The sequence below is a fragment of the Coturnix japonica genome, unplaced genomic scaffold (assembly GCF_054131305.1).
Source record: "Coturnix japonica strain WE unplaced genomic scaffold, WE-NBRP24 Scf146, whole genome shotgun sequence".
Classification (NCBI taxonomy): Eukaryota; Metazoa; Chordata; class Aves; order Galliformes; family Phasianidae; genus Coturnix; species Coturnix japonica.
Window position 1 is genome coordinate 57,456 of NW_028189049.1, and position 11,959 is coordinate 69,414.

The 11,959-nt window shown below is 62.3% G+C and overlaps 2 protein-coding genes across 5 annotated transcripts; one reads left to right on the plus strand and one right to left on the minus strand.

The window, feature by feature from the left end:
• Positions 1-512: 512 nt before the first annotated feature.
• On the plus strand, positions 513-4,639 carry COQ10A (coenzyme Q10A). 2 transcript variants are annotated; one of them, XM_085535663.1, is made up of 5 exons: positions 513-660; positions 1,836-1,982; positions 2,063-2,255; positions 3,200-3,301; positions 3,384-4,639. In XM_085535663.1, the coding sequence occupies exons 1-5, from the start codon at positions 578-580 to the stop codon at positions 3,549-3,551; spliced, it is 693 nt and encodes a 230-aa protein (XP_085391789.1). In that variant the 5' UTR covers positions 513-577; the 3' UTR covers positions 3,552-4,639. The 2 variants fall into 2 exon arrangements, with proteins under 2 accessions (XP_085391789.1, XP_015742377.2); XM_015886891.3 differs by lacking the exon at positions 3,200-3,301 and having other exon boundaries at positions 3,384-3,632.
• On the minus strand, positions 3,850-11,727 carry CS (citrate synthase). Of its 3 annotated transcripts, none has more exons than XM_015887061.3 (12): positions 11,571-11,727; positions 9,765-9,815; positions 9,556-9,663; positions 9,379-9,444; positions 9,135-9,266; positions 8,864-9,052; positions 8,577-8,776; positions 6,232-6,361; positions 6,043-6,144; positions 5,753-5,962; positions 5,501-5,667; positions 3,850-4,054 (listed from the first exon to the last, which is right to left on the minus strand). In XM_015887061.3, exons 1-12 carry the CDS (start codon positions 11,625-11,627, stop codon positions 3,931-3,933), a joined length of 1,536 nt encoding a protein of 511 aa, XP_015742547.1. In that variant the 5' UTR covers positions 11,628-11,727; the 3' UTR covers positions 3,850-3,930. The 3 variants fall into 3 exon arrangements, with proteins under 3 accessions (XP_015742547.1, XP_015742546.1, XP_085391787.1); XM_015887060.3 differs by having other exon boundaries at positions 3,850-4,057; XM_085535661.1 differs by lacking the exons at positions 3,850-4,054; positions 11,571-11,727 and adding an exon at positions 10,379-10,507 and having other exon boundaries at positions 4,855-5,667.
• Between the last annotated feature and the right edge of the window lie 232 nt (positions 11,728-11,959).

Consider the following 11,959-nt stretch of genomic DNA (forward strand, 5'->3'; position numbering starts at 1 on the left):
TACCGGGCGGCCCCGTTGGATCCCGGTTGGCTCCCGCTGCACCGGGCGGCCACCACGGGGCTCTCCGTGCTGGGAGAGGCCGAGTGAAGCAGCACCGCGTTACAACGGCTCCACAATGGGCTCGAACCGGGCTGGAACCGGACTCGAACCGGACTCGAACCGGCCCGGTTCGGCGGGTACCGTCGGTACCGTCGGACCGAACGAACCGGCGGCTTCACGGCGCCACGTGGGGGCGGCTCGGAGCCACCGGGCCTGGCCGGTCCCGTTGCATTGAGCAGAACCCCGGCCTTGCTCCGCTTTATCCCTCGTTACACGTTGTCAGAACCGGGGCAGCACCGACCGGGCCCGGTTTAACCGGATAAAACGAGTTGGTGATACTGCGGCCTAGCCCGGCCCGGTTAGGCCTGACTGTACTACAACTCCCATCACCCTTTGCGCGGTGCGGCCTACTCCTCCCAGCGCCCTTCTTGCCGTGACGTACGGCGGACTCTATGGTGACGCTGTGACGTCAAGCTCGAGGTGAGAGGTCACGGCGGCGCCGGGTTGAGGGCAGCGGAGCCGCGTCCCGGGGCCTGTCATGGCGGCCCGGCGGCTCCGCGGCGCCCTCCAGGTCGGGGCGCGGCAACGGCTGCGGGCGGCGGCGGCGGCTCCGACCGGGAGGTGAGAGGAGGAACCGGGACGGGGAGGAGCCGGGACGGGCGGCGGGTGGGACAGGCCGCACCGAGGGCCTAGAGGTCACCGGGAGCGGGCGAGGATCCGCGGGGACAACGGGCCGGATAACGGGGCGGTAACGGGAACCGGATAATGGGGCGGTAACGGGACAATGGGGCGGGACCGAGACTGACCGGTACCTGCTGAGCTCCAGCCCCACGTTGGTTGGTCGGTACCGACATGGACCCGTTTGTCCCGCGGTACCGGAGGATGTTACGGTGATACCGGGATGTACCGGGATGTACCGGGCCGTGATGTCACCCCAATGGGGCTGAGGGGGATCACGGGGCTGTAGGGTTGTGTGTGAGGGGGGGGACACCGGGAGCAACCGGGGTGGGGGGGTCCCGGTTTCAATTCATACCGGGAGCACCGGGTGGAGGACGAGCACCGGGCTCATATGGGGTCATATGGGTTTATATGGGGTCCTATGGGCTCTGCTGGGCTCATATGGGCTCTGCTGGGTTCCTATGGGTTCATATGGGCTTATATGGGTTTATACAGACTCATATGGGTTCTATTGGGCTCATATGGGTTCATATGGGTTCATATGGGTTTATATGGGCTCATATGGGCTCCTATGGGTTCTGCTGGGCTCCTATGGGCTCTGCTGGATTCATATGGGCTCCTATGGGCTCTGTTGGGCTCATATAGGCTCATATGGGCTCTGCCGGGCTCCTATGGGCTTTGCTGGGTCCCGATGGGATCATATGGGTTCATATGGGCTCATATGGGCTCTTACGGGCTCCTATGGGCTCATATGGGGTGATATGGGCTCTGCTGGGCTCATATAGGGTCATATGGGCTCTGCTGGGTTCCTATGGGCTCATATGTTCTGGGGAGGGGCTGTGCTTGGCCGTCCCCGCTCTGCTGCTCCGGATTAGGTGTCCCCGAGGTCAGGTTTCCCTCCTCCCTTCCTCCTCTTATGTAACATTAAAGCTGGCAACAGGAACCTGCTGCACTTGGACTTACCCGACCTGTCCCTGCTGCCCACAGCCCCGGGCTGGGATGGGATGGGATGGATGGGGCAGCTCCCCTTTGTACCCCATGGTCCAGCAGGAGAAACCCACTAAATCCATAGGGCAAATCCATAGGGCAGCCCCATTGCCTTCCTCTCTCCTATACAGACACACAGCTCTCTGCAGCCTCGTGTTCAGCCGCCCAGCGATCAGCACCGAATGGGACCCCCATCGTGCTCCCACCCGCTCCTTCCTTAACCTGGCCGGCTCCTTAACCAACAAACGCAAGGAATACTCAGAGCGTCGCATCATTGGGTAGGTTTGGTGGCCCTAAAGCTGCAGCTGAGACCCCAAATCCCCCCCCCCATCCCCTACAGCACCAGCTCTGCCTGCAGGTATTCCATGCAAGAGATGTACGACATCGTCTCCAACGTGGACGATTACAAAAGCTTCGTGCCGTGGTGCAAGAAGTCGGTGGTGGTTTCCAAAAGGACGGGGCACATTAAGGCCCAGCTGGAGGTTGGTTTCCCACCAGTGTTGGAACGTTACACCTCCATCGTCACCCTCGTCCGCCCGCATCTCGTTAAGGTGAGCACAGCCCCAGCTCTGCTGCACCCACCCCCCCATCCAGATCCAGGGCCTCCTGATGTGCTCCTCCTCCCCCCTATATCCTCTTCCCCCCTATATTCTCCCCTATATCCTCCCCCCTGTATCCCCCCACTCCTCCCCCCTATATCTTCCCCCTCCTCCCCTATATCCTCCCCCCTATATCCCCCCTCCACCCCCCTGTATCCCCCCACTCCTCCCCCCTATATCTTCCCCCTCCTCCCCTATATCCTCCCCCCTATATCCCCCCTCCACCCCCCTGTATCCCCCCACTCCTCCCCCCTATATCTTCCCCCTCCTCCCCTCTATCCTCCCCCCTGTGTCCCCCCTCCTCCCCCCTATATCCCCCTCTCCTCCCCCTATATCCTCCTCTCCTCCCCCCTATATCCTCCCCCCATATCCTCATATCCTCCCTCTCCTCCCCCCTATATCCTCCTCCATCTCCCCCCTATATCCTCCCCCTCCTCCCCTATATCCCCCCCGCTATTCCCCCCATATATCCCTTTATATCCCCCTCTTCTCCCCCCTATATCTCCCCCTACATCCCCCCTCCTCCTCCCCCCTATATCCCTCCCCCTCCACCCCCCTATATCCCCCCCCTTCCCTATATCCCCCCTCCTGACCCCTATATCTCCCCCTTCTCCCCCCTATATCTCCCCCTATATCCCCCTTGCTCCTCTTTATCTCCCCCTATACCTCCCCCCTATATCCTCCCACCTACATCTCCCTCCTCCTCCCCCCTATATCCCCCTCTCTTCCCCTCTATATCCCCCCCCCTCCCCTATATCCTCCCCCTCTTCCCCCCTATATCCCCTCCCTCCTCCCCCCTGTATCTCCCCCCTTATATCCTCCCCCTCCTCCCCCCTATATCTCCCCCTCCTCCCCCCTATATCCCCCTCTCTTCCCCCCTGTATCCCCCCTATCAGGCTGTCTGTACGGATGGGAGGCTCTTCAACCACCTGGAAACAAACTGGCGCTTCAGCCCCGGCATCCCCGGTTACCCCCGTACCTGCACCGTGGATTTCTCTGTAAGACCCCCACCCTAATTCCCCCCCCATCTCAATCCCATCAGCCTCCATTTGGCCTCTCACACCCCCTTCACCTCCTCAGATCTCCTTCGAGTTCCGCTCTTTGCTGCACTCCCAATTGGCCACTGTTTTCTTCGACGAGGTGGTCAAGCAGATGGTGGCGGCCTTTGAACGTCAAGCAGCCAAAAACTTCGGACCCGAAACCCGCATCCCACGGGAGCTCATGTTCCACGAGGTCCATCAGACGTGAGGGCAGCGTCGAGGCTGAGGACTGTGCCAGGCTCAGCCCCGCTCCCCCCCCAACCCCTTTAATATTTATTTGAGTGCATCATTTGCTGCCGTTGCCTGGAATTCCCTCCCAGCCCCATTGAGGGCACCCAATAGTGCCCCTATAGGGGGGGGGGGCTGCTATGAGCCCCCATTAACCCCCCAATAGTGCCCCCTATAGGGGGGGGGGGTGGGGGGCTGCTATGAGCCCCCATTAACCCCCCACCGGGCCCCATCACACCACGGCGGCCCAGTGCCGGCCTCCCTTATTTTATAGCTGATTTTGGTTTTAAGTTTTTGTTTTAGTGGGGTTTTTTTTTGGGGGGGGGGGGTTGGATTATGTTTTAAACCCTTCGTTCCTCTTAACTCTGCAAGGCCAGAGGGCTCCAGCTCCTGTGCCCGTGGTGGAACAACTCCCGGGTCAGCTCTGACTGCCTTGGAGAGGAGGAAGGTTGGTGCTCGCTGGCAGGGGAACCCGGCCGGATCCTGCTGAGGAACACAAGTGGTTGGTGGTGGGGGGGGGGGGGTCTCACTGCCGGGCCCCCCCCTGCCCTGTACCCTGGTTTATCAGGAGTAAAAGGGAAGGAGATAAAGGGGGGCAGAGCAATGCAGGGGTTGGGGTGGAGCTGCCAGCCTTTCACTTATGGCAGCCGTGGGGAGCGGAGCTGAGCCCCCCCCTCACCCCCAGCCCACCCCGTCGTCGCACAGTTTGCACAGATCACACGCACAGAAGGGAGGGATGGGGGGGGGGCTCTGAGCAGCCCCTGCCCCCCCCACCCACCCACCCACCCACCTACCCCAACCCATTGACCCATTGCCACCCCAGGGACCAGCACGGCCCCTGCTCCCGCTGAGCTTCAGCCTGGAGGACCTGAGCTCCATCAGGCTCTAACACCCATTGGGGGGGGACCATGAGGGGTCCCTTAAGCCCCCCCCCAACCTCAGGCTCCCCCACTCAGCCCCCCTACCCCCCCCCCTCAAAGTTCCATCCCCATCACAGAGGAGGTCGTGGCCTTGCTGTCCAAGGAAGGACTTGTACGTATGCCAATAAAGAGCATTTTCCAAGGGTGAGCCTGGCCTCCCACTCCTCACTGGGCAGCCGTGGGGCAGGGAGGGGGGGCTTGATGGAGGGGGGGTCTGCACCCCAAGACCACCAGGCTCCAGCTGGGCACCTACAGGCCCCATTATAGCCCTTATAGGGGCAACATCAGGTCTGAGTTCAACACCCAGAGAAGGAAGAGGGGGGGGTTTGGGGATGGGGGGGGGGGGTTGGCAGCAGTTTGGGCTTTGTTAATAAAAACATTTATTTTGCATTTTATCGTTGTTTGTACAGAACTGCCCAAAACCTGCGTTGGGCCTGGGCTGGGCCAATAATGGGGGATATAGGGGGGGATATAGGGGGAGGGCCCAGCTCTGGCTCCGGAGGCATCAGACATGGGGGGATTCACACAAACACGGGGGGGGGGGACATGGGTTGGGGAGGAGTGTATCGAGGCCTTTCAAGGTGAGGGAGGGGCTGAGACATTCATTCTTCACCAGCTGCCCCAAAGGCTGGACCCCCCCCCACAGGGTATGGAGAAGGGGAGGGGGGTGTGGGCACGGACTGGAGTCTGGGACTGAACCCTTCTCAGGGTGGGGGGGGGGAAGTGGTTGCAATAGGGAGGCTCAAATCCCACCCCCCCTCCAGCAGCAGGGAGCAATGGGGCTCAGTGTGCGTCGTGCTGCCGGGTTGGGGGGCACAGGAGCCACGAGGGAGGGGGACCCTGTGCTATATAAAGGGAGGAGGGGGCACAGGGCAGGAGGGACCCCCAGGGCTGCCCCCCCCACAGCTGGAGTGGGGTTCAGTGCCGAGTCCATCACGGGCCCAGAGGCTTTTTGGAGGGGGGGGGGTGAGAAATGAGAGCAGCCCTGACCCCGTCCCTTATTCTTTACCCGGATTTGTAGCCCACGAGCTGCATCAGCCCTTTAGTGCTCATGGATTTAGGGCGTTCCAATGGGAATCCCAACGCCCGGCTCCAGATGAGCTGTGAGAGGACACCCAACGCACGGGACACCCCGAACAGCACCGTGTAGTATTTCATCTCCTTCATGCCATAATACTGCAAGGAGAGCAATATCAATGGGGGGGCAACCAAGACCACCCCCCTCCTATAGAGGTAAATAGGGTAATAAATAGGGGCTCACCTGCAGCAGGACCCCGCTGTGTGCGTCCACGTTGGGCCACGGGTTCTTGGCCTTGCCCTGCTCCAGCAGCACGTTGGGGACGATCTTATAGAGCTGAGCCACCAGCTTGAACATGGGATCTTTGGGGAGGTGTTTGAGGGCAAATTCCCTCTGACACGTGTAACGTGGGTCCGTCTTCCTCAACACGGCGTGTCCATAACCCGGCACCACCTGGGACAGCAGTCAGCACCCAAAGAACCCCATAGATCCCCCCCCTATTGCCACCCTATATCTCAAAGCCCAGCGCTCACCCGGCCTGAATTGAGGGTATTCCAGATGAAATCCCGCAGCTTCTCATCCGACACGTCCTGGCCCAGCTCCTTCTGCAGGTCCGTGAGCCACAGCAGCACCTCCTATGGGGCACAGCAAGGGGTCGGAATGGCAGCGTAAGGACAGACAGACACATAGGGATGGATGGAGGCAGACGGATGGACACCCACCTGGTTGGCGAGGCCATGCAGGGGCCCAGCCAGCCCATTCATGGCAGCAGCAAAGGCGAGGTAGGGGTCAGACAGAGCACTGCCCACCAGGTGACTGGTGTGGGCACTGACATTGCCCCCTTCGTGGTCACTGTGGGGCAGAGGAGCAGCGTTAAGTCCCCACAACTCACAGAGGGCCCCCACAACCCATAGAGGGCCCCTACAACCCCCACACCCCATAGAGGGCCCCTACAACCCCCACCCCCTATAGAGGGCCCCCACAACCCATAGAGGGTCCTTACAACCCCCACACCCCATAGAGAGCCCCCACACCCCATAGAGGTTCCCCACAACCCCCACCTCCCACAGAGGACCCCTACAACCCCCACACCCCATAGAGGGCCCCTACAGCACTTACACCCCCATAGAGAGCCCCCACAACCCATAGAGGGCCCCTACAACCCCCACACCCCATAGAGGGCCTCCACAACCCCCACACCCCATAGAGGGTCCTTACAACCCCTACACCCCATAGAGGGCCCCCACACCCCATAGAGGGCACCAACAACCCCCACCCCCCATAGAGGTTCCCCACAACCCCCACACCCCATAAAGAGCCCCTACAACCCCCACCCCCCATAGAGGTTCCCCACAACCACCACTCCCCATAGAGGGTCCCTACAACCCCCACCCCCCATAGAGGGCCCCCACAACCCCCACACCCCACAACCCCCACCCCTCATAGAGAGCCCCTACAACCTCTACACCCCACAGAGAGCTCCCACACCCCATAGAGGGCCCCCACAACCCCTACACCCCATAGAGGGTCCCTACAACCCCTACACCCCATAGAGGGCCCCCACACCCCATAGAGGGCACCAACAACCCCCACAACCCAGAGGTTCCCCACAATCCCCACCCCCCATAGAGGGCCCCAACAACCCCTACACCCCACAGAGGGCCCCCTCAACCCCTACACCCCATAGAGAGCCCCCACACCCCATAGAGGGCACCAACAACCCCCACAACCCAGAGGTTCCCCACAACCCCCACACCCCATAGAGGGTCCCTACAACCCCCACCCCCCATAGAGAGCCCCTACAACCCCTACACCCCATAGAGGGCCCCTACAACCCCCCCACACCCCATAGAGGGTCCTTACAACCCCCACCCCTCAAAGAGTGCCCCCACAACCCCCACACACCATAGATGACCCCCACACCCCATAGAGGTTCCCCACAACCCCCACCCCTCATAGAGAGCCCCTACAACCTCTACACCCCATAGAGAGCCCCCACCCCCCATAGAGGGCCCCCACAACCCCCACACCCCACAACCCCCACCCCTCATAGAGAGCCCCCACAACCCCTACACCCCATAGAGAGCCCCCACACCCCACAGAGGTTCCCCACAACCCCCACCCCCCACAGAGGGCCCCTACAACCCCCACACCCCATAGATGGCCCCTACAACCCCTACACCCCATAGAGGGCCCCTACAGCACTTACACCCCCATAGAGGGCCCCCACAACCCATAGAGGGTCCCTACAACCCCCACACCCCATAGAGGACCCCTACAAGCCCCACACCCCATAGAGGGCCCCTACAACCCCCACCCCCTATAGAGGGTCCCCATACCCCATAGAGGGCCCCTACAACCCCCACCCCTCATAGAGAGCCCCTACAACCCCCACACCCCATAGAGGGCCCCTACAACCCATAGAGGGTCCCTACAACCCCCACCCTCTATAGAGGGCCCCCACAACCCCCACACCCCATAGAGAGCCCCCACACCCCATAGAGAGCCCCCACAACCTCTACACCCCATAGAGAGCCCCCACACCCCATAGAGGGCCCCAACAACCCCCACCCCCCATAGAGGTTCCCCACAACCCCCACACCCCATAGAGGGCCCCTACAACCCCCACCCCTCATAGAGAGCCCCTACAACCCCCACCCCCCATAGAGGGTCCCTACAACCCCCACACCCCATAGAGGGCCCCTACAACCCCTACACCCTATAGAGGGCCCCCACAACCCATAGAGGGTCCCCACAACCCCCACCCCCCATAGAGGTTCCCCACAACCCCCACACCCCATGAAGAGCCCCTACAACCCCCACCCCCCATAGAGGTTCCCCACAACCACCACTCCCCATAGAGGGTCCCTACAACCCCCACACCCCACAACCCCCACCCCTCATAGAGAGCCCCTACAACCTCTACACCCCATAGAGAGCCCCCACACCCCACAGAGGTTCCCCACAACCCCCACCCCCCATCCTGCAGCTCCCATTGCCCCACACCGAGCGCTGCCCGGGCACATCCCACACCCCGAGGCAGAGCTGGGGCGGCGCAGCCCCACACCTGTGGATGGTGAGGTAGAGACGCATGAGCTCAATGAACTGTGGGTCGGTGTAACCCAACATGTTGGTGAAGTTGTGGGACCAGTCCAGGTTGGGGTCGATGGCTCCGATGCTGCTGCCTTCACGGTAAAGGTTGCGATAAATCTTTGCAGCCACGCAAGGCAGCTTCGCAATCAGATCCATGGCGTCCTCATAGACAAACTGGGATAGATATGGGGGGGGGAGATGGGCTGGGGGGGTCTACCAACCCCTGCCCACCCCTATACCCCATTCCTGCCCCCTTTGTACCTCCCAATACTTGACACGGTTGATGCCCTCAGCGTAAGCTCGTGCGAACTTGCTCTCGCTGTTGAGGGCCGTGATGGCGGCGCTGAGTTGGGACATGGGGTGCAGGTTGGTGGGGAAGTTATCCAACATGGTCACCACGTGGGAAGGCAGAGCCGCCCGCTTGGCCCATTCACGGGACACCCAGCTCACCTATGGGGTGGGGGCATTGAGATAAAGGGCTCTCAGACCCCCCCCCCCCCCCAATATAAAGCTGGGGGTCCTGCTGTGTTACCTGCTCTTGGGTGGGCACCTCCCCTGTTACCAGCAGCCAGAACAGCCCCTCAGGCAGCGGTTCCTCCCCCCCCGCAGCTTTGGGCAGCAGCTTTTGGCATTCAGGGATGCTGAACCCACGGAAACGAATCCCCTATTAAAGGGAAAACAAAGCAGGGCTCAATATCAGCACCTTATGGGTGCCCTTATAGGTGCCTATGGGCACCATTATGGGTGTCTGAGTGGGGTGGGGGGGCAGCCCCAACCTCATCAGGATCCAGCACTGAGGTCTCGTAGATCAACCCCTTCATGCCCCTCATCCCTCCATACACCTGCAATAAGGATAAAAGGACAGAGCTCAGGGTTATGGGTGGCACAAATCAGTGCCCCCCCCCCTTTATCTCGGTGCCCCCCCCCCCTTTATCTCGGTGCCCCCCCCTCACCATATCCACTGTGATCTGCCCTATGGCCGTGTTGCCGTGCTGCTGGCGGAAGCTTTTGATCCTCGCCTGCTCCTTGGGGATCATGGAGGCCAGGACGTCCTTCAGGTTCTAAAAGGGGGGGAGATAGGGGAGGTGTGAGCCCCATAGCGCTATGGGGGTGGGATAAAGGGGGGGGGATCAATGGGGTGAAGCTGTGGGTCGGTTCTTACTGTGGCCGCGGTGGCAGCGTGACGGGCAGCAAAGAGAACACATGGAGAGTTCTGCGGGAGAGAAGATAGGGGGGTTATATGGGGGTGGGTTATATGGGGGGTGGGTTATATGGGGGGTGGGTTATATGGGGGGTGGGTCATATGGGGGGTGGGCTATATGGGGGGTGGGTTATAGGGGGGGTGGGTTATAGGGGGGGTGGGTTATAGGGGGGGTGGGCTATAGGGGGGGTGGGCTATAGGGGGGGTGGGCTATATGGGGGGGTGGGCTATATGGGGGGTGGGCTATATGGGGGGTGGGCTATATGGGGGGTGGGTTATATGGGGGGGTGGGTTATATGGGTTGGGTTATATGGGGGGTGAGAGGTTATATGGGAGGTGGGGGGTTATATGGGGGGTGGGTTATATGGAGGGTGGGGGGTCATATGGGGGTGGGTTATATGGAGGGTGGGTTATATGGGGGGTGGGTTATAGGGGGGGTGGGTTAGATGGGAGGTGGGTTATATGGGGGGTGTTATATGGGGGGTGGGTCGTATGGGGGGTGGGTTATATGGGGAGGGTCCCGCCGTTCCCCCCCCCCCCCCATCCCGTCCCGCAGCGCAGGTTCCGCCCCGCACCCCACGGAAGCACGAGGAGCCGGTAGTTGCCGTTCCTCGTTTTTCCGGTCCCGGTGATCTCCGCTCTTTGTTCCCCAGCCCGGAGGGTTCCCCGTTCCTTTCCCCCCCCCCCCCCCCGGTACCGCTCCGTCCTGCAGCGCTGGGTCCGGGCCAGACCCCCCCCCCCCCGGCACGGTGCCACCCCCCCCCCCGCAAGCAACGACCGTGACGCTCTTTTTCCACTGCAACCAGGGAACCCCAAGGGGGGGGGGGGGGGGTGTTATAGGGTGTGTGTGTGCTCAGAACCGACCCCCCCCCGCACAACAGCCCCCAACCCAACACCGGGACCGGGTGGGGGGGGCAGCCCCGCCCCATTCACTCCGTAGGATCCAACGGCGACACGAACAATAGCGCGGAGCGGAGCCCAAGGTCAGCGCCCCCCCCCCCCCAAAGCACCGCGATACCGGCACCGCACGGAGCCCAAACCGGGGCTTAACGGGGACGAATCCACGGGGCCTCCCACACACACACATAATAACCCCCCGCCCCCATAATGTGTGTGGATCCCGATCAACCCCACCGGGACCCCCCCGCCCCCCCCCCCGGTCCGGCCCCGCCCGCAGCTGTCACGGCGCCGCCGCCCGCTCAAGGTCACGCGTGTGAGCGGCGCTGCGGGGCGGCGGCTGCGGGATCGTTATATGGGGGGGGGGGCGTGGGGAGCCCGTATCGACACGAGTGGGGCCGGGGTCGGACTGAACCGGGTCCTGCCGGTACCGGGGACTGCGGTACCGTGGGGGGGGTTAAAGAGGAAGGGGCTGATGATGATGATGATGATGATGATGATGAAGGCCGCGTGGGGTCAGCTCATTAATTAATGAACTGATTCATTAATTAATGAACAGATTCATTAATTAACGGATTAAAGGCGTCAATGACACCGAACCGACACCGGTTCCGTTACGAAACGCTGCACCGGAGCCCCGTAAAACACCGCAACTTATGGACCCCCCCCAACCCCCCGGTGTTCGCTCCCGGTTCCCGGTGCTCCACGTGTTGACCCACCCGGTGCCGCCGCCCCCCCCCCCAGCCCCTTTAACGCCCCCCCCCATAATAATCCCGTATCGCCTCTTTAAGAAGCAGCCCCCCCCCAGCCCCCCCCCAACGGCGGCGTCGCCCCTTTAAGGCGCGGTTGGGCCGGGTCGGTTGTTCTCACCTTGCTGGGCCCACGGAGGCGGGTGGCGGCGCGGCTGCCGGCAGCGAGGAGCGTCATGGCGGAACGGGACGGAGCTGAACCGGGACCGGGAACGGAACCGGGACCGAAGCGACCAACGGCGGCGGCGGCGGCGCCCGGGGGTCCTCGGAACGGCGGGAGGAGCGAGGCGCGCCGGCGCGAACGTTATTAGCATAGCCCCGCCCACAGCCCCGCCCACTCGGGGCTGGGCCGTTTGCTATTGGTCGAGCTAGTCACTAATAGGGGCGTGGCTATGCAAATGAGGCCGGGCTATAGGTGGCCTTTGCGTTCGCCTGATCTGGGCGTGGGGGGGGGGGGGGGGGGGGGGGAGGGCAGCCCCGCCCTGTGACGTCATCGAGACGCCGTGACGT